Source organism: Sus scrofa, chromosome 3 (assembly GCF_054392235.1).
Source record: "Sus scrofa isolate SSC_HxYL_T2T_F1_AM1 chromosome 3, Sscrofa_HxYL_maternal_Yorkshire_Landrace_v2.0, whole genome shotgun sequence".
Classification (NCBI taxonomy): Eukaryota; Metazoa; Chordata; class Mammalia; order Artiodactyla; family Suidae; genus Sus; species Sus scrofa.
In genome coordinates this window covers 63,350,099-63,368,874 of record NC_139385.1, presented here as the reverse complement: position 1 = coordinate 63,368,874, position 18,776 = coordinate 63,350,099, and the positions used below count along the sequence as shown (strand labels likewise).

General features: G+C 40.7%; 1 protein-coding gene across 17 annotated transcripts in view; it reads left to right on the top strand.

The window, feature by feature from the left end:
- The window catches only part of TMEM182 (transmembrane protein 182), a 352,761-nt gene that overhangs the window by 34,188 nt on the left and 299,797 nt on the right, over positions 1-18,776 (top strand). For 16 of the 17 annotated variants that reach the window (XR_014839666.1, XR_014839664.1, XR_014839665.1 and 13 more), the window contains exon 4: positions 2,257-2,394. The exons of the other annotated variant lie outside the window; for it this stretch is intronic. Coding sequence is in view for 6 of the 16 variants with exons in the window: in XM_085016106.1 (XP_084872232.1) it covers positions 2,257-2,394 (138 nt within the window). In the remaining 10 variants the exon portion in view is untranslated. The remainder of the gene's footprint in view (positions 1-2,256; positions 2,395-18,776) is intronic. 17 annotated transcript variants of the gene reach the window in all.

Sequence of the window (18,776 nt, the reverse complement as noted above, 5' to 3'; positions counted from 1 at the left end):
GGACTTGGAGAAGAGACTTGTGGTTGCCTGATGGGAGGGGGAGGGAGTGGGAGGGATCGGGAGCTTGCGCTTATCAGACACAACCTAGAATAGATTTACAAGGAGATCCCGCTGAATAGCATTGAGAACTATGTCTAGATACTCATGTTGCAACAGAACAAAAGGTGGGGAAAAAATGTAATTGTAATGTATACATGTAAGGATAACCTGACCCCCTTGCTGTACAGTGGGAAAATAAAATTAAAAAAAAAAATAGTAGTTTCAATGTCAGTTCAGTCCTCATAGTCTTTACTGCACCGTTTGGGCCTGCCCTGGGGTATCACCACTTTGACTTGCTCTGGTACTTGGGTGGTTTTTATACTGTATCTTGATTCTCAAAGCCTTCTCAAGATAGTTGTTTGCTATTTGGTCCAGTTTTAGCTGTGATCAGAGGGACCATATAATGGGCTCCTTTTCCCCTGGACCACATCTTACTAAAGTTTGTACTCCTAGCACTTGCTACAGCACCACCGTGCGATAGACACTGAAGTAAAAGAGGTGAATGACAATGTAAGATGTGAGGTTCCCCAGTTATCTGTCAAATTCTGGTAGGACAGGCATGGCAAATATTTGGCTCAAAGCCCTTCATTCTTGCTTCCTGCACTCAGAGCATTTCTGTATTTTACTGCTCTGTGCCCTGCAGAGCCTGGATACAACCATAGCATACTTCCTGACACAGCAAGCCTGGCAGCCACTGCCAAATGAATGGTGTTGGCAATGCCTTTGGGTCCTGTCTTCAAGACCGAGTTATTCAGGTGAAAATATAAGTCTTCTTTTCCCATTTAACTGCAGTGATTCCTCACCTTAATTTTCCATCTTCCCATCTTCCTTACTCTTAAAGATTCCAGTGGACTGACATATTTTTTTTTCTCTTTACCAGGTGGGCTTGTTGAGAAAAATCATTCTTTACTTTTTTATAAAGTTTCTGTATTTTCATAAAAAATTGAAATTTGATGAATATAATTCACTCTGCTTTCCTTCATTTATACATACAGGAATTTATTTTAGTGTTTTGCCTTTGGGAAATGATGGATTTGTTTAACAGATTGGTAATTATTCCATTCAAAAATGATCACTAGAATTCTTCTTTATTTGATTACTAAATGTCACCAAATCCACAATTTATTTATCAGCAGCTGCATCCATTAAACCAGACTTGCTGGCCCTTGCCTAAGAGACTGCTATAACTTCTCTATTTTAAATCTTTCTGAGAACGAATATTAGTAGAAAATAGTAAGCCTTAAATATATCTGATTTTATTTTATTTTTATTTTATTTTTTTTGTCTTTTTGTCTTTTTGTTGTTGTTGTTGTTGTTGTTGTTGCTATCTCTTGGGCCGCTTCCGCGGCATATGGAGGTTCCCAGGCTAGGGGTTGAATCGGAGCTGTAGCCACCGGCCTACGCCAGAGCCACAGCAACGCGGGATCCGAGCCGCGTCTGCAACCTACACCACAGCTCACGGCAACGCCGGATCGTTAACCCACTGAGCAAGGGCAGGGACCGAACCCGCGACCTCATGGTTCCTAGTCGGATTCGTTAACCACTGCGCCACGACGGGAACTCCCTATATCTGATTTTAAATCTCAGTTTGTACAACCTTTTTTTTTTTTGCTTTGCTTACCATTTTTATTACCTGAAGACTATTTTCCAGTAGAATCTCAATCTAAATAGAGGTGTGTGTGTGTGTGTGTGCGTATAGGTGTGTGTGTATATATATATAGTTGTTGTTGTTAGGAGATTGGGGTGAATTTACTGGCTTCTAAAGGATCAGTGTGCCATAAGCATTAGCTTGGCAAGAAGTAAGAGGCAGTGTTAGCGAATATGAATGCCTTTTTATGTCTTTGTCCTTTTGGTGTGAACACTTAAGTGTGACCCATATTGGAAGTTTCGCCAGTAGAGTCTTTGTAGAACTTCAGCTGTTCGCACTGTGAAACAGATAGTCTGGTCAGAAAAATGAGCTCCCAGAGTATATTCAGCCTGTGTGTAGGGTAAATACTGTGCTTGCGTTGATACATGTTCAGCATCATTGCATCCAAAAGTTGTCTGATGAGGCTTCCTTGTAAAGATAACTGAGGACCATAGCCTGGGATTCACAGGCAGTGCTAGGGCTGAAATGAACCAAATGAAGAGTAGGGAAACTTACACAACGACAACGGTCTGCTGTGTTCACAATCTAAGTGTGCTTTTCTTTTCTCCTTTTCTCCTGGGGGTCTGCAGTTTACCGTGGCTTCTGGGCGGTTCTGATGCTCCTGGGGGTAGTCGCCGTGGTGACTGCGAGCTTTCTGATCATCTGTGCAGCCCCCTTTGCCAGCCACTTTCTCTACAAAGTCGGGGGAGGCTCCTATATTGCGGCAGGTATGTTCAGTATGATGGGTATGTCTTCCAGCAGCGGTTTTCCTCTTCATCTTTTCTATTTCTAGTTTCTGGGGTGGGGCTTCTAGTAGTAGTTAATATTCACATACAGTATTTCTTGAGTGCTAATAACTATATGTCACACACTTTTCCATGGACTTTCTATTTTCCATTTTCTCATTGTATCTACGTTATGTGAATGAAGACACTAGACAGGAAAGCTCTGCTGTACAAGCCTTTTAATCTCTCTTATCCTGTTAATTTTTCACCTGTAAAATGGGGGTTATAACACATTTGTCTGTAATATCTGGGTGTAGGTGTAGCTTTTTTGTGTATGCTTACGAAGACAATCCCTTATGCTATTACAAACCTTCATGATTTGTTTATTATAGGTAAAAAGCACATTTTTCTACAACATCATTCTGTTTTCTTAATTGTGGTTTATGGGCATTATCTAAACACTCTGATTTGTAAAACCTGCATTTATTTTAGTCAGCTTTCCAACCAGTCTTTCTAATTCCTGCTGAAGATCATAGTATAAATAGAAAAATAATTGAATAGGTAAGTCTTGTCAATTTGGGGAGTTTTTCATTTAATTAGGAAGTAAAAGCCAGAGCACTAACTTGAAAACGTATGCACAGGTTTTTTTTTTTTTTTTTTTTTTTTTTTTTTTTTTTTTTTTGTAAACCTAAGGATTCTAGGAATTTAGACAAACTTCTGTCTGAGTAAGATCCAACTGCACCTGAGTTTGCTGTATTGTGGCATCAGATGAGAAGGACCAGGTGTCTTGCCTTGGATTGCAGTGACCGAAGGAAGGGGCCAGAGTGGGCGGCTCTATTGTCTCTCTACTCATTGCAGAGCTGGCTCATGACATGGCCCAGCATCATCTAAAATGGTCAGTTAACAAGACAGTTCCTTTAAGCACTATTTCTGCATAATATCATACTTAATTTTTCAGGGGGAATAAAAAGAATAATCCAGTGTAGATCCTCTGCTCAAAGAGCTTAAAAAATTCCCCCACAGAACAGCCAAAACCAAAACCAGAACCAAACCAAAACCCACCATGGGGAGAAGGGTCTTATTTAACCTATTCTGTCTTTCTTTCATCTTTTATTTCAACTCTCTCTTCATTTAGTTTCAAGGGCCTTTAACAAGGACTGGTTTACCTATTTGAACTCATAATCTTTAAAATAACATTGGAATTCCCCATTGTGGCTCAGTGGTTAACGAATCCAACTAGTAACCATGAGGTTGCGGGTTCAATCCCTGGCCTCACTCACTGGGTTAAGGATTTGGCATTGCCATGAGCTGTGGTGTAGGTTGCAGATGCGGCTCGGATCCTGCATTGCTGTGGCCCTGACGTAGGCCAGCGGCTACAGCTGTGATTAGACCCCTAGCCTGGGAACCTCCATATGCCGCAGGTGCGACCCTAGAAAAAGACAAAAAAATAAAAAATAAAAAAAAATAAAATAACATTGAACCACTGAGATACAATTCACATACCACAACCTACTCACCATGTTAAAGTGTATAATGCAATGTTTTTTTTATTTTGTTTTGTTTCTTACATTTCCAGAGTTGGGCAAAGATCACCACTATCTGATTCCAGAATATTTTTGTCCCACCACAAAAAAACCCCCTCATCTCCTATCTCCCCGCCCTCCCCTCCACCCAACTCCTGGCCCTGAGAACCAGTGCTATACCTTCTGTTACTGTGGTTTCACTGTTCTGGACACTTCATATGTGTGGAATTACACAATATGTGACCTTTTTGTCTGGCTTCCTTCTCTTGGATCTCATAATTGATCTCTCTTCTTTACTTCATAATTTCATAAGCCCAAACCCCTTATCTGCCTTCTTCACCAAATACCTTTTCCTCCTCCAAACCACATTTTACTCTCACTTCATTCAAAGATCTAGATAGGGTGCATGTTTTTCCATGGTCTTCACAGAAATAATAGCTCTTTACTAAAATGTGTAAATATTTGTTTCTTCTTCTTCTTTGCTTTTTAATCTTCTAAAACTTTGCCAATAAAAAGAATATGTATTAGCTATAATTTAGTGTTAACATTGTGTGCAAAATAATTGTTTTAAATTCAGAAATGCTCTGATCTTGGATTTGATCTTTACTAGAGAAATGTGTGTGTGTAGTGCTTTTGAGAAAATTGTTGGTAATTTTTCCATTTTATTCTTTGGGGAAATAGCATATCTAATGAATTTTTGGCTTCAGTGGATGGGAGAACTGAGGTCCTCTTGGCTCAGGTCTTTATGCAAAAACCCCTTGTGTTGAGAGGCATCTATGGTGTTCTGGGAGCCCATCCTGAAAGCCACTCAACCAGATGATTATGAGGATACTGCTTTTCAAGTCTGACTTTGAATTTCCTTCATGGCACAATTCTTTATTGTTTGTGTAGGACCATTTATTTCCAAGAACAGAGAGAGAGATTCTGTTGAATGAGATAAAAAAAAAAATTACTGTTTACTTTTATCTGTTTGGACAGAGAAAGCGATGTTCTCAGGAATAATTAAAATTTACTGGCTAGGAGTTCCCGTCATGGCTCTGTGGTTAACGAATCTGACTAGGAACCATGAGGTTGTGGGTTTGATCCCTGGCCTTGCTCAATGGGTTAAGGATCATGTGTTGCTATGGCTGTGGCTGTGGCGTGGCATAGGCCAGCAGCTGCAGCTCCAATTCAACTCCTAGCCTGGGAACCTCCCCTCCGTATGCCGCAGGTGCAGCCCTAAAAAGCAAATACATAAATAAATAAATAAATAAATAAATAAAAGAATTAACTGGCTAGTAGCAGTTTCCACCATGACAATCTTTTACAGCAGTTGTGGAACCAATAACTCACCCTTCAACCTGAATGCTATTGACAGAATTTTTAAAATCTTCAGTTGTCCATTATTAACATCCTGAGATAATGCTAATAGGCAACTAGTCCTTTCAGAGTTGGTGTGGAAACTTACATGATATTCTATCTTAACACTAAGGAATTATATGCAAGATGCTAGGGTTTTTGGGTGCTCAACATTTTCCTGGACTACATTTAATATAGAACATTTACTAAGTTAAATTGGATTGAATTTATCATGCTTTCTTTAGTTAGATATTATGTTTTCAAAACAAAGAGCTCTCCTTCCATGGGCCGAGTATTCCAGAATCTCTTCTTTGTAGGCCTTGCCTTGTCCTTCCTGCCTCACCGTCTTCCTGTTGCCAACATGCTGTACTCAGCCGGGAACAGGTGTGGCCTGGGCCCACAGTTGCTGTGGCTACTTTGTCAGTGCCACAAACAAGATTGGACACTGTCTCTTTATTTGGACAGATGGCCTTAGGACAGGGCAGAACTAGATTCCAAGTGGCCATTGCTGGGTGTGTGCACATAGAAAGACTCTTTGGCATCAGCAAGAAGATTATTTTGGGGCATTCCACTCATGGCCATGGCATGCTGATGTCACAGCTGTCACTGTGAGCAAGGGTGGGGTCCCTGGTCTTCCTCTGGCCCTGTCAGCAGCTCAGAGCAAGGTCTGGAGGCCATATGTTGTCACTTGCTGCACTTAGGCAGACGACGCCTCAGGCTGGGCCCTGTGTTCCTCAAGGAAGTTCAGCTCTGGACCAAGTACATGGATGTTGGGGACATGGCTTGGATCGTCAGTGTCGGAAAATGAGACACATGAACACGGGGAGATCTCGACAAGGCTCTTTACTTAAGCAGAAGGGCGCAGGTGCTCAAAAAGCACGCTCAAAGAAGAAAAGACCCTCCCTGTTTATCCCTAACGCAGGTGATGTACCTGTCCCCTTTCCATTGGTCAGGTCAGGATGCACATTCTTCTTGGTTAGCTAATTTGTAACAAAGAAGAGGGAAAGAGGAGGGGGTTTGCAGGAAGGCGTTTCAGCCGAAACCAGAGCAAGATAGAGTAACCAAGATTTTCTTTGACAGAAGAGACATTATGTTACTTTCCACACAGCCATTGTCATGTTATGACACCCAAGTCTGTTTCAGTGTGTCTCACTCCATACCTGTGCCTAAACAATTGCTGAAATTTTAAATGTGGATTCCATGAGGACTCAGATACAAAGGGCTGACTTGAGTCTTCTCCTAACCCTGTGATGTTGGATGTGATAGGAAAGGTGCAAGAAGGCATAGGGCATTATAGAGCATTTGAAATATGTGCAGAAAGTTATTGTATGGCTGAATATTCCTACTGCCTTGGCAAAGCGACTTTAATACAGGAATGACTATGCATGAGTAAGACCTCTGAGTGTACAAGGAAGAATAATGATGGGGTCTGGATGTTCCAGGAAACTGATATTGGCTGATAAGCCATAAAACCTCCAAGTTCGTATTTTACCAGCATATCAGGTTAGGAAGATTTTTCTTCTGTAATTGAAATCACCTTTTCTTGAGTGACAAACTGGGATTGCATTTTTTTTTTCTGCAGAGTGTAGAGCTAGACAAAGTCTCCCTTGGGTAGAGGGGCCTGGAAAGCTTCTGAATCTGGTTAAAAGCCTTGTTAGAGTCTCATGTTGGATGAGACAATGTGTGCATCTCATATTGTAAATCCGAGGATCATAGAAGCCCACTCCCCAGGCTCAGGGTGTGTTAACTGAAGGAGAGGTCGTCTTTGCAAGGGAATTTAGTCCCTTGGAAGGTGATGGAGGCAAAGCCGTGGTCTGACCCCTGCCCTGTTCTGTGGCCCCAGGCTGTACTGCTCTCCCAGACAGCTGTTTCACAAGCCGTTGCTGGTCACCAGGGACATAAGCAGAGTGAGTTGGGGTGAGTTGTGTAAACCCTCTGCCACGTGGTCACACAGCCTGAACACATCCTCCTCTGGCTCAGCCCCGCTTTCTGGTCTGGAGGGCAGGGCCTTCTAAGAGCATAGGCATATGAACCCCTAAACATGTAGCTTAGGGAGATAACATTTTTACCTCCAGACAGTAAAACTGACTCAGAATTTTTGTTTGTTTTCTTTAAAAGATCAGTGGAATTTGTAGTAGCTCATGGTAAACCACATCCATTTCTACATAAGATCAATGTGATGGACGCATAATACCAGACTTTTTGCCTTAATCCTAGAAAAAATAGCTCATAGAAGCCCAGGGACATATTTCAGAAGTTCATTTTCCTTCGACTGAGACTGAACACAGGGCTCACGGGAGGCACCGGAGTCATGCCTGGCTCATCACATTTTCCTCCAGAGAAAGCAGAATGCACAGTGGTTGGAGTGGAAGAGTACATGGAGGAAACAGAGCAAGAGCAGGAAGGGATTCGGGAAGAATTGCTGACAGCCTAGACGCAAGCATTCTAAACTTATAGGCAACTGAATCTGCCCCTCACACCTGCTGTCTCCATGTCTATACAGTGAAAGATCCAGACTATAAACAACCATGGACCCAGGAGGGGCAAAGGAGGCTTCCATGTGAGGGGAATGGGCCTGTGGTGCCAGTGAGTGCTTGTCAGGCAGGCTTCCCTAAAGCTTGTGTCTTTCACCAAAGTCTAGGACTTTGTTGGAGGTGGGCTATGGGAAGAAAAAGTGATTAATAAAAACTATGTGTGACTGACACATCAGCCAGCCAGAGGTACTTTTATAGTAGAATTAGCGTCCTTGATTTTTGTGAAATGCAGAATGGCTGCTTGGATTTCCCTTGGGCTCAGTCTAAAGGCTCAGGTATACTGCTCTGCTTTCCAGATAGGAACTGAAGAGCTGATCCCTCTTATGTTTCCAAAACTACTTGCTTTATGCACTTGCTTTGTGCCTTCAGGTATCATATTTGGGAGGAAAATTATTTGCTAGGTACTGAAACTATTATGATGTGAAATTTTAACATCTTCAATCTGATACTGTTTCATAGATGTCAAATCTAGAATAAGTCAGCCTCGGTTAATATTAAATACGAAAGAGCTGAGACGAGTTTTTGTTTGGTTGTTTATTTTTCCTTTTTGGGCACATCCATGACACATGGAAGTTCCTAGGCCAGGGATCAAATCAGGGCTGCAGCTGGAACCCATGCTGCAGCTGTGGCAACATGGGATCAGGAACCCACTGCACCATAGCAGGAACTCCAAGATAGTTTTTATTTACAAAAACATTTTAAAGTCTTATTACTCTCAGATATTTCTTTGAAAGTTTATTTTTCTCTATATTGTTTATCAGTTGAAATATGTGTAACAGGCTTTTAGAATCAGACTTTTCCTGACTTGGTTTTGAATGGGAACCAATATGCTAAACACGGACACACCTCAGAGGTATTGTGGGTTTGCTTCCAGACTCGTGATACTGCAGCCTATTAGTGTGCAGTATGATGTCCAAAAAATGTACATCCTTTGATTAAAAAGACTTTATTGCTAAAAAATGCTAATCATCATCTGAGCCTTCAGCACATTGTAATTTTTTTGTAATAGTAACATCAAAGATTGCTGATCCTGTATCACCTAATATAGATAATAATAATTAAAAAGGTAAAAGTATTGTGAGGATTACTAAAGTGTGGCACAGAAACCTGAATGAACAAATGCTGTTGGAAGAATGGCACCAGCTGAGTTGCTTAGTGCAGGGGTTGCCACAGACCTTCAATATGTTAAAAATGCAGTATCCAAGAAGGGCAGTAAAGCAAAGTGCAGTGAAACCAGCCCTCCTGCCCATGACACTAACGTGAGGGGACAAGTCCCAGAGGGAGATTTCAAAAGGGACTCCCCACCCCGCCCCAGTTCCTGAGTGTCCACCATCTCAGCCAGGTGATGACAGCAGCTGTGGACTGTGACAGAGGGAAGGTGTGAAGGGGAGAGGGGACAGAGCTGTTTCTCTGGAGGGAGCTGTCTCCTGCCCTGCATCTCTGCGGCAGCCCCACCTGTCAGACCATCCCTGCCCAGACAGCCTGGGTTGAGGGGATCCTGCCCAGCGAGCCTAGAGTGTGAGAGACCCCCTCAGTGGTAGCTTTGGAGGAGCTTGTCTGAAAAAAACTGGAACTTCAGACTTAACGAAAAACTCCCCACCCTCTTTAAAAATGTATCTGAGCAGTTTTTCTTAGAACAAGAGCAATGGGCTTGACAAATGAATGATTTCACTCACCATGAGGTATCCTTACTCTTCACCCTTGAAAGGGAGTCTTCAGATGTGTGAGGTGACTGGACTCTCCCTAGCCTATAAATAGGACCCCTGGTTTAGAGTTAATTTTGCCATGTGGAAAGGCAGAATGAGTTCCCCTCTGCTTCATCCTCCTTTTCTGGTATACACATATCATAAACACTTTCTGTTTAGTAGGTGCTGGAAGAGATTGAATTTTTTGGCAAATATTGTTTCATTCCACACCCTTCCCACAAACTATCACTTTGCTCAAAAATAAATATTAGTGAGTAGGAAAGGCATATTGGTTCCACATTTTGATACCTTTTTTTCTTCGTTTTACAGCCACATGTGCAGCATTGGGAATTTCCTGGGCTAGGGGCCTAACTGGAGTTGCAGCTGTCAGCCTACACCACAGCCACAACCACACTGATCTGAGCCGCCTCTGTGACCTAAACCTCAGCTCACAGCAACACCAGATTCTTAACCCCCTGAGGGAGGCCATGGGTCGAACCCGCGTCCTCACAGACACTATGTCGGGTTATTAACCCACAGAGCCACAGTGGGAACTCCAGAGGCCTTTTTTTAAAATACGTGTACTTTCTTATGTAGAAAGAAAAACACATCAGGGATAGATTCACCTGAAGGATCAGATCAACACAGGCTGAATTTTTCCTAAGAAGAACTTTTACTCCCTGTAGCTAAGGGGCTATTGAGGAGAGGCAGGAGGTTTGCCTGACTGGACAGAAGAAACAGAAAATGTCCTTAGTGTGAATAAACCCTGGTCTGGATTCACCTGCTGTTCTTTCCTAAGTGTTCCCTGGTGGGGCTGTGAGGTGACGGATGCCACTTGGTGGAGAAGGCCCATGAGACATAGACAGGCACATTCCAAGCAGTCATTCCCTCACTGCTCTCATGCAACCTCAGAATTGCAAGGCCTTGTGGCACGTTGATTCCCTTGTCTCTTGGCCAGTCCTGAAATAGCCCCATCACATGAGAAGCTCTGACACTTTAGAAGATTTCAGAGAATAATATTTCTAGCTATTAGCAAGAGCTCATGCCAGAGCTTAATAATAAAAGGAGCCAGCACTTGTTGTGCTAGCCTCTTCCGGGCCTCTCGCTAAGTGCTTTGCCCTGCTCATTCCTCCTGGCTGCTCTCTGTGGTCAGCACTTGTACTATCTCCATGTTACCAGGGACAGACAGAGACACAGAGAAGCCAAAAACTTGCTCAGGGTTACTCAGCTAGTAAAGTTTACATTGCACTGTTTTTGTATTTTTTGTTATTAAAGTATGGTTGATTTACAATGTTGTGCCAATTTCTGCACTACAGCATAGTGATCCAGTTTTAATGTGTGTGTGTGTCCGTATGTATATATAATGTGTGTGTGTACACACACACACTCCCTTTTATTATATTATCATTCATCATGGTCTATCCCAAGAGACCGAATGGATATAGTTCCCTGTGCTGTACAGTAGGACCTCACTGCCCATCTATCTAAATGTAATAGTTTGTATCTACTAACCCCAAACTCCCTGTCCTTCCCACTCTTTCCGCTCCCCCTTGGCAACCACAAGTCTGTTCTCTAGGTCTGTGAGTCTGTTTCTGCTCTGTAGAAAGGTTCATTTGTGCCATGTTTTAGATTCCATATATTAGTGATGTCATTTGGTATTTGTCTGTCTCTTTCTGACTTACTTCACTTAATATGAGAATCTCTATTTGCATCCATGTTGCTGCAAATGGCATTATTTCATTCTTTTTATATGGCTGAGTAGTATTCCATTGTGTGTATATACCACATCTTCTTAAGCCATTCATCTGTTGATGGACATTTAGGTTGCTTCCATGTCTTGGCTGTTGTGAATAGTGCTGCTATGAACATACAGGTGCATGTATTATTATTATTTTTTTACTTATAGTTTTGTCTGGATACACGCCTAGGAGTGGGATGGCTGGATCATATGTTAGTTCTATGTTTAGTTTTCTGAGGAACCTCCATACTGTTTTCCATAGTGGTTGTACCAATATACCTTCTCACCAACAGTGCAGGAGGGCTCCCTTTTCTCTACACCCTCTCCAGCATTCATGTGTAGACTCATTAATGATGCTCATTCTGACCAGTGTGAGGTGGTACCTTATTGTGGTTTTGATCTGCAGTTCTTTAATAATTTCAGCTTGTAAAGTTTAAATCTTTTTAGACTAGGGCAGACAGATTCCAAGCCAGTGCTCTTCAACCAGCACATACTTCCTAGAACTCAGTTACCATCAGAAAAACTTTCCTTGACATTAAATGAAACTGCTTTTCAAATTAAACTCCTACTTTCTTATAGAGTTGATTTAACCTCATGATTATTCTCTATCAGTTATTTTTCAAGAGAATACAGAGTATTGAATGTACAGGGTGTTTAATGCCTAAAATTGTTATGTCAATCTACGAAAGTAATAAATATTTGAAAAATCTGATAGATGATAGACATTATATAGATTTGGTCCATTAAATAAAAACATGAGGCCAGAGAATGAAAGGGAAGAGACAATTCATGCATTTGGAAAATAGTATGATAAAGTGAAGGAATCAAGGAATATTTGGAAATCAGGTAGGTGTGATGAAAATATATAGTCATGAAATTATAATTTATAATTTATTCAGGCTGTCTCAGAAAATTGTAATCAGTGGAAAATGAGTCTGAGAAAATGAAGACTGGAGATAAACCCAAGAATATTTATGGTTGATCATATAGTTGACCATTATATATTAGTAGTTTTACATTTTCTGAAATATGGCATGTGAAGAGAAACATAATTTAATTATGAGAGAGCAATGCATGTTAAAGAAGAACAAGCAATTACAAATACATAATTTTAGATTATTTTTAAGGACTTCTAGTTAGTGTTCTCAGAAAATGAATTTTTAATCGTATATATTGTGTTTTTATTGACCCAACACCTTTCACTGAAAAAATATTGATGCCTGCCATATATAGGTACTATCCTAGATTCTCCTTTTTAACCATTCTTAAAAAATTGAGGTATAGTTAATTTACAGTGTTGTGTTAGTTTCAGGTGTACAGCAAAGTGATTCAGTTATACATATATAAATGTACAAATAGATTCTTTTTCAGATAATTTTCCACTATAGGACATTACAAGACAGTGAGTAGAGTTCCCTGTGCTATACAATAGGTCCTTATTTATTTTATGTGCAGTAGTGTGTATACAGAAAAACTAATTTTTTAATGAGTGAAATATGTAATATACATGAGACTACTTTGAAAGTCTATTACAATATCATGACAATCATTACTTTTAGAAAATGTAGAATTGGAAAAATTTCCTTTCCCCATTATGTAATGTTTAGAAAAAATAAGTAGACATTTCAACTCTGGATGGGCCTGTGAGCATAAGTTCAATAGATTCAGCCTGCAGTCATGCTCGTGTTTCCTCCTAAAGGAATGACATGACACAGAGGGCTTCTGAGAAGTTGAGAAGGGCATCAAACATTTTTTTTTTTTTTGCTTTTTTTTTTTAGAGCCACACCTGTGGCATATGGAAGTTCCCAGGCTTGAGGTCGAAATCGAAGTTGCAGCTGCCGGCCTACACCACAGCCACAGCGATGTGGAATCCAAGCTGTGTCTACAACCTACACCACATTGTAATGATGTATCCTTAACCCACTGATCGAGGCCAGAGATGGAACGTGTGTCCTCTTGGATCCTAGTCGGATTCGTTACCACTGAGCCACAATGGGGATTCCAAACATTGCTATTTTTAAGATTCCTAGTGTATTAAAAGTTAATGTATGTCAAAACTAGTTTGCATACATTGTGAAGTTTTCAAGTGTTTACATTTGATAAGTCAGTGTTCCATACTTTTAAAATACATACATAAAGGTAGTGACCCTACACATAACTTATTTTTCGGTCATCGTCCAAAGTCTTATATAAATCCTGGGCTTAAATCAGATAATCCTAATAGACCCCACTGTCAACCATATCATGAGGGGGCACTGTGATTCCATGAGGTTCTCAAGGGAGACCACTAACTTTTATCTTCTGCTTAAAGCTTAGTGATTCTTCCTAAATATCTGAGAGGCAACAAACACTCTTTCCAAAGGAGTCCCCGAAATAAGTAGTTCAGGGGTGGTAGTCTGGTTCCTAGGTTGGGGACCACTTCCCAGGGGCTCATTTTATAATGAAATTTCATGGCATTCATTTTTTTTTTTTTTGTCTTTTGTCTTTTTGTCTGTTGTTGTTGTTGTTGCTATTGTTGCTATTTCTTGGGCCGCTCCCGCGGCATATGGAGGTTCCCAGGCTAGGGGTTGAATCGGAGCTGCAGCCACCGGCCTACGCCAGAGCCACAGCAACGCGGGATCCGAGCCGCGTCTGCGACCTACACCACAGCTCACGGCAACGCCGGATCGTTAACCCACTGAGCAAGGGCAGGGACCGAACCCGCGACCTCATGGTTCCTAGTCGGATTCGTTAACCACTGCGCCACGACGGGAACTCCGGCATTCATTTTTATGTCAGATTTTGTATGTTTCAAATAACACATAGTTAAAGATTTGTTTAAAAAAAAAAAAAAAAAAAAAACCCGGGGAATTAGAGTTCCTGTTGTGGCTCAGTGATAATGAACCTGACAAGTATCCATGAGGATGAGGGTTTGATCTTGTCCTCGTTCAGTGGATTAAAGATCCTGCATTGCTGTGGCTATGCCTCCGATTCAACCCCTAGCCTGGGAGCTTTCATATGCTGTGGGTATGACCCTAAAAAAGACCAAAAATAATAATAATAATAATTGGGGAATTGAAAACAACTGGTCACAAAAAAAATCCCTGTGCTCCAGGCACTTGGAGTGTTAGCCTCTTAGTGAGCACTAGTGAATGACCGTCAGAAGTTTTATTGGCAAAATTGAGGTTTGAGGAAGAGAATGTAAGAAAAAACAACTGTATTCTCAGAAGAGCATAGTGGGTCTGCTAGGGTGTAGTAGGTCTGCTAGGGTGGGTAGGGGTTAAGACCGAACAGCTGTGCTCCAGGTCACTGCTGTAACATCAGTAAGCCCAGGGCCATTTTCTCTTTTTGGAATAAGATCATGTTTTGTAAATTTTTTTTACCAATTTTTTTTTTCAAAACCATTTGCCTAAGGATATGCTCTCCATCATTTCAATGCTCAATGTTTGAATTAGAACATCATATATCAGTGTTTTCATAGGCACTTAATTCATGATAGCCAAAACCTAGAAAGAACCCAAGTGTTCCTCAGTAGCTGAATGGATAACAAATAGTGATAGATTCATACAGTGGGGATCCTGTTCGGCTGTCAGGAGTGAACTGCTCACACGAGCAACAACAGGGATGGATTCTTGGTCTTTATGTTGAGTAAAACCCACCAGAGACAAAAGGCAGCACCCTGTTGGGATGTCATTTCTATCAGGTTCTCAGAGCAGCCCTATGCTATGGTGATAGATGCTTGGGTGGGGCAGTGGAGGGGGCCGTGAGCAAGCTCTCTGGAGGGGCAGTGATGAGTATGTTCTATTTTTAATGATGTTTAGATTTATCAAAACTCGTCAAACTGTACACTTCAAATCCATACATTTGGCTCTATTTAACTTACACCTCAATTAAAAGAATGAAAACAGGAGTTCCCGTCGTGGCGCAGTGGTTAACGAATCCGACTAGGAACCATGAGGTCGTGGGTTCGGTCCCTGCCCTTGCTCAGTGGGTTAATGATCCGGCGTTGCCGTGAGCTGTGGTGTAGGTTGCAGACGCGGCTCGGATCCAGCCGTTGCTGTGGCTTTGGTGTAGGCCGGTGGGTACAGCTCCGATTCAACCCCTAACCTGGGAACCTCCATATGCCGCGGAAGCGGCCCAAGAGATAGCAACAACAACAACAAAAGACAAAAGACAAAAAAGACAAAAAAAAAAAAAAAAAAAAAAAAAAGAATGAAAACATAATGAGAAACAACAATAAATGCAGTGCTTTTCGCCCATTAGAAAAAAGCCTTCCAACCGCTGGAGCTTGATGTAATACCTTCAGATATTACTAGTGGCTAATGTAAGAAATGTTTGTATGAAGACGATTTATGTCTCTTTCTCACAAGCCCTTAGTAAGGATGTTGTTGGGTATGCACTTTAATATTCCTATGCAGATCTGCAGAAGGCATTTTTCATATATTTCTCCATGACTTGCTATGCTTCCTTTTAGAATGGTAGTAAATACACAGCTTGTCAAGTTTCCTTGTTTTCTTTCTTCTGAGCATGTCAGATTGAGGCTTACCATTCCATGAATGCTGCTGTCCTTGCATTTGTACCCATGCTCCAGATTTTTTTCTTTTTGTCTGTACTTAGCATGAACTCTTCCCCAGCCTTCCAGGCAGCTCCATCTGGAGAAGTCAGCTAGTCTCCTGCTGCCTCCTTGGAATATTTTACCTAGTTAGGATATTTTGGAAGGTCTTCAGCCTAAAGTGTCACATCAGCTATTGGAGCGTCAGTTTGAGTTATGCCACAGACTAAACTTTTGATCTTGGTAGACAATTGACTGTTGCCAACTATTTTTGTCTTTTGAAAATAAGCATGATAATACGTTAGTGTTATCAGCCCTAAAATTTTCAAGAAGCTTACTTTCTAGTTCTACGTAGATGCCTTTGTTGAAAACTGCCCCGTCTCTCTAGACTGTCTGTGTCCTCCAAATAGAGAAAAGATTTGACTCTAATTTATTGGGCACTTTAACCTCCTTCATGACACATTTTTTTGACTGTGGAAATCTATGGCATTTTCTGCGTCCATTGAAAGCTAAAATGTGTTGCCACTGAATTTGTGTGGAAGGAAAGAGGCCAGTGCATCATCCTAATTTATGATTCTTCCCGAGGTAACCAATAACTGTCTATGATTCAAGCTGTTCAAGGGCAATTCAGTTACATCGGAGCAGCTAAAGATCAAGTTTAATGTTTCTCAGTATTTCCAAAGGCTTTTGTTTTTTAAGTGCAGGTCTACGTACTTCTAGGCAAAAATGCTGAGATTTGGCATTTGCCTATCTTTTAAAGAAGAAAATTTTCATTTCTGTGGCTAACTTTTCCTTAGGATTTTTTTTTTTAAATCTGACTTTTGTAATACTGTATAAAATATCTTCGTAGTATGTCTTATTTTCCATTCTTGTATCTGAAATATTGAAGACACACAGTTTTATTTCTCAGTCTGTGATTTGGCATTGGGGAAATCATTTTGTTTTTATTTCCATACTGTGAATGTTTCCATGTTTTTTTGCAATCATTAGCAATTGTGTTCCTAATGGCCATTTGTGACTAATTTTTACGTGACCTTTGTGTTTAAAAATGCTTTCCAAATTGAATTCGTGACATTTGTAAGAGAAGCTATGCAAAATCATAAGCCAAGTTGTTCTTCCTCACACTGCCAATAAAAGAGATCCAATATGGGAGTTCCCTGGTGGCCTAGGGGTTAGAGACTCAGTGCTGTCATTGCTATGGCTCAAGAGACCCAACATGTTCCTCCTGAGGCTTAATTATTTGTCTGTGGCTTTGTTGTGATCACAAATCTTCATTGGCTTTAGGGCCATATTTTAACTATGCCTCCAGCGAACTCCTGTATGAGTTTTTGTTGGACTTCAAAAAATAGGAATTATAAAATTCAATTGGAATAAATTATGCTTTCAAAATATGTGATCTAATTTAAATCAAATTATATCTGAATATTAGTGATATTTTCTATTCCTGCTAAAATTACTGTGGTGAGTGGGTTTGAAATGTAACTTACTTGTTACTCAAGATGGTTATTATTTATGTTTTTGTGAATGCGGGCTTAGGATAGCAAGGAATAACAATTACAGTTTTTCCATAGTATTGCCCCAGAAGAGACTCTTCACTAGATAGGTAGACCAAATCAATAATACTGCTACTGTTCATTAATAGTAACAATATCCCAAATGCCGGAGGCCAGCTCCGGCAGCCTGGGAGCGTGCATTTGCTGATCAGAGAGGGACACGCGTCGGCGAATGTACAACATGGAGACAGCCTCTTTGTCCCTTCTTTCAGGGTGCTGGACTGCTCAAATTTTTATTGGCATAAGTGGTTGATTATATAGACAGCTTTTTGCTGCAGATTACATCACAGTGTTAAAAGTACATTGGTTAACTATTACATGGTATAGCAGCTATACATCATGTTTTAAGATCTTTGTTTTAACTAAACTTAGTGGGTACAATTTGGGGGCAGTTAGGTACAATACATCATGTTTTAAGATCTCTATCTTAACTAAACTTAGTGAGTACAATTTAAGGGCAATTAGGTACAATACATCGTGTGGAAAGGAGGAGACAGTACAAATCATCCCATGGCCAGCCAGTCTTTACAATTTGAAGAGGTCAGAGACACAAGAATTGGGCATTCACAAATCTTGTTTTTAGACTGGTGCTTATCTTTAAAGCGTTATAGCAAGGAGACAGTGTAAGAAAATATAAACCAACTTAACTAGATATCACTAAAAGCTTCTATAACTCATAGCTAGGTGTCTTTTGGTCAAGAATAATATATGTCTAACTTCTATGAACCTCATTAAAATCCTAACTCTAAAGTTTACTGTATAACTAATTAATAGATAAACGCTATGTTTTAACTAAGTTGGATTTAAATAGAGGAAAGTCCTTCAGGATGAAATTCTTATTATATTATTGTTGTAATTTTGTTAAATCACAAATCACCACAGGAAAATAAGAATTTGGGAAATAAGAATAATAAGTAAATAATCAGGAAAGACTGAGGAAAACTGAATAGCAAGTGTATTACAGAAAGGACTAAGTTATCCATGGAACAATCCCCACTCAGCAACACAAAATGGAAATTATTTCCTGGAAAACTTAGTTTTCCACCTATGTCAGCAGGCGAGCCTTATTGTCTTCTGGGGCCTGTCCTTGGAATTGTGCCGTGCAGGCAGGCATCCCCTTGTTTAGGAACCTGCCCTTGGAATTGTACCGTTCAGACAGGCCCCCTTTCCTGATTAGGAGCTTGTCCTCAGAACTGCACCATTCAGGCAGGCCTCTTTTTTTGATTAGGAGACTGCCCTCGGAATTGTACCATTCAGGCAAGCTCCCTTCCTTGGCTTCTTGTATTTTCTCAGCTCCCCGCACCCATCAAAAGAAAATGTGTCTTTCTGGGTGTGTGAATATGCTCCCCTCCCCTGCTCCCCCCTACACTCTCCACTGTAAGTACTTTCCAACACACATAGCCACAGACTTATGCCACACTTTTTTTGAGTTGTTAATTTTGATTTTTGTTTTGAAATATTTTCAGGCATAGATAGAAATTGC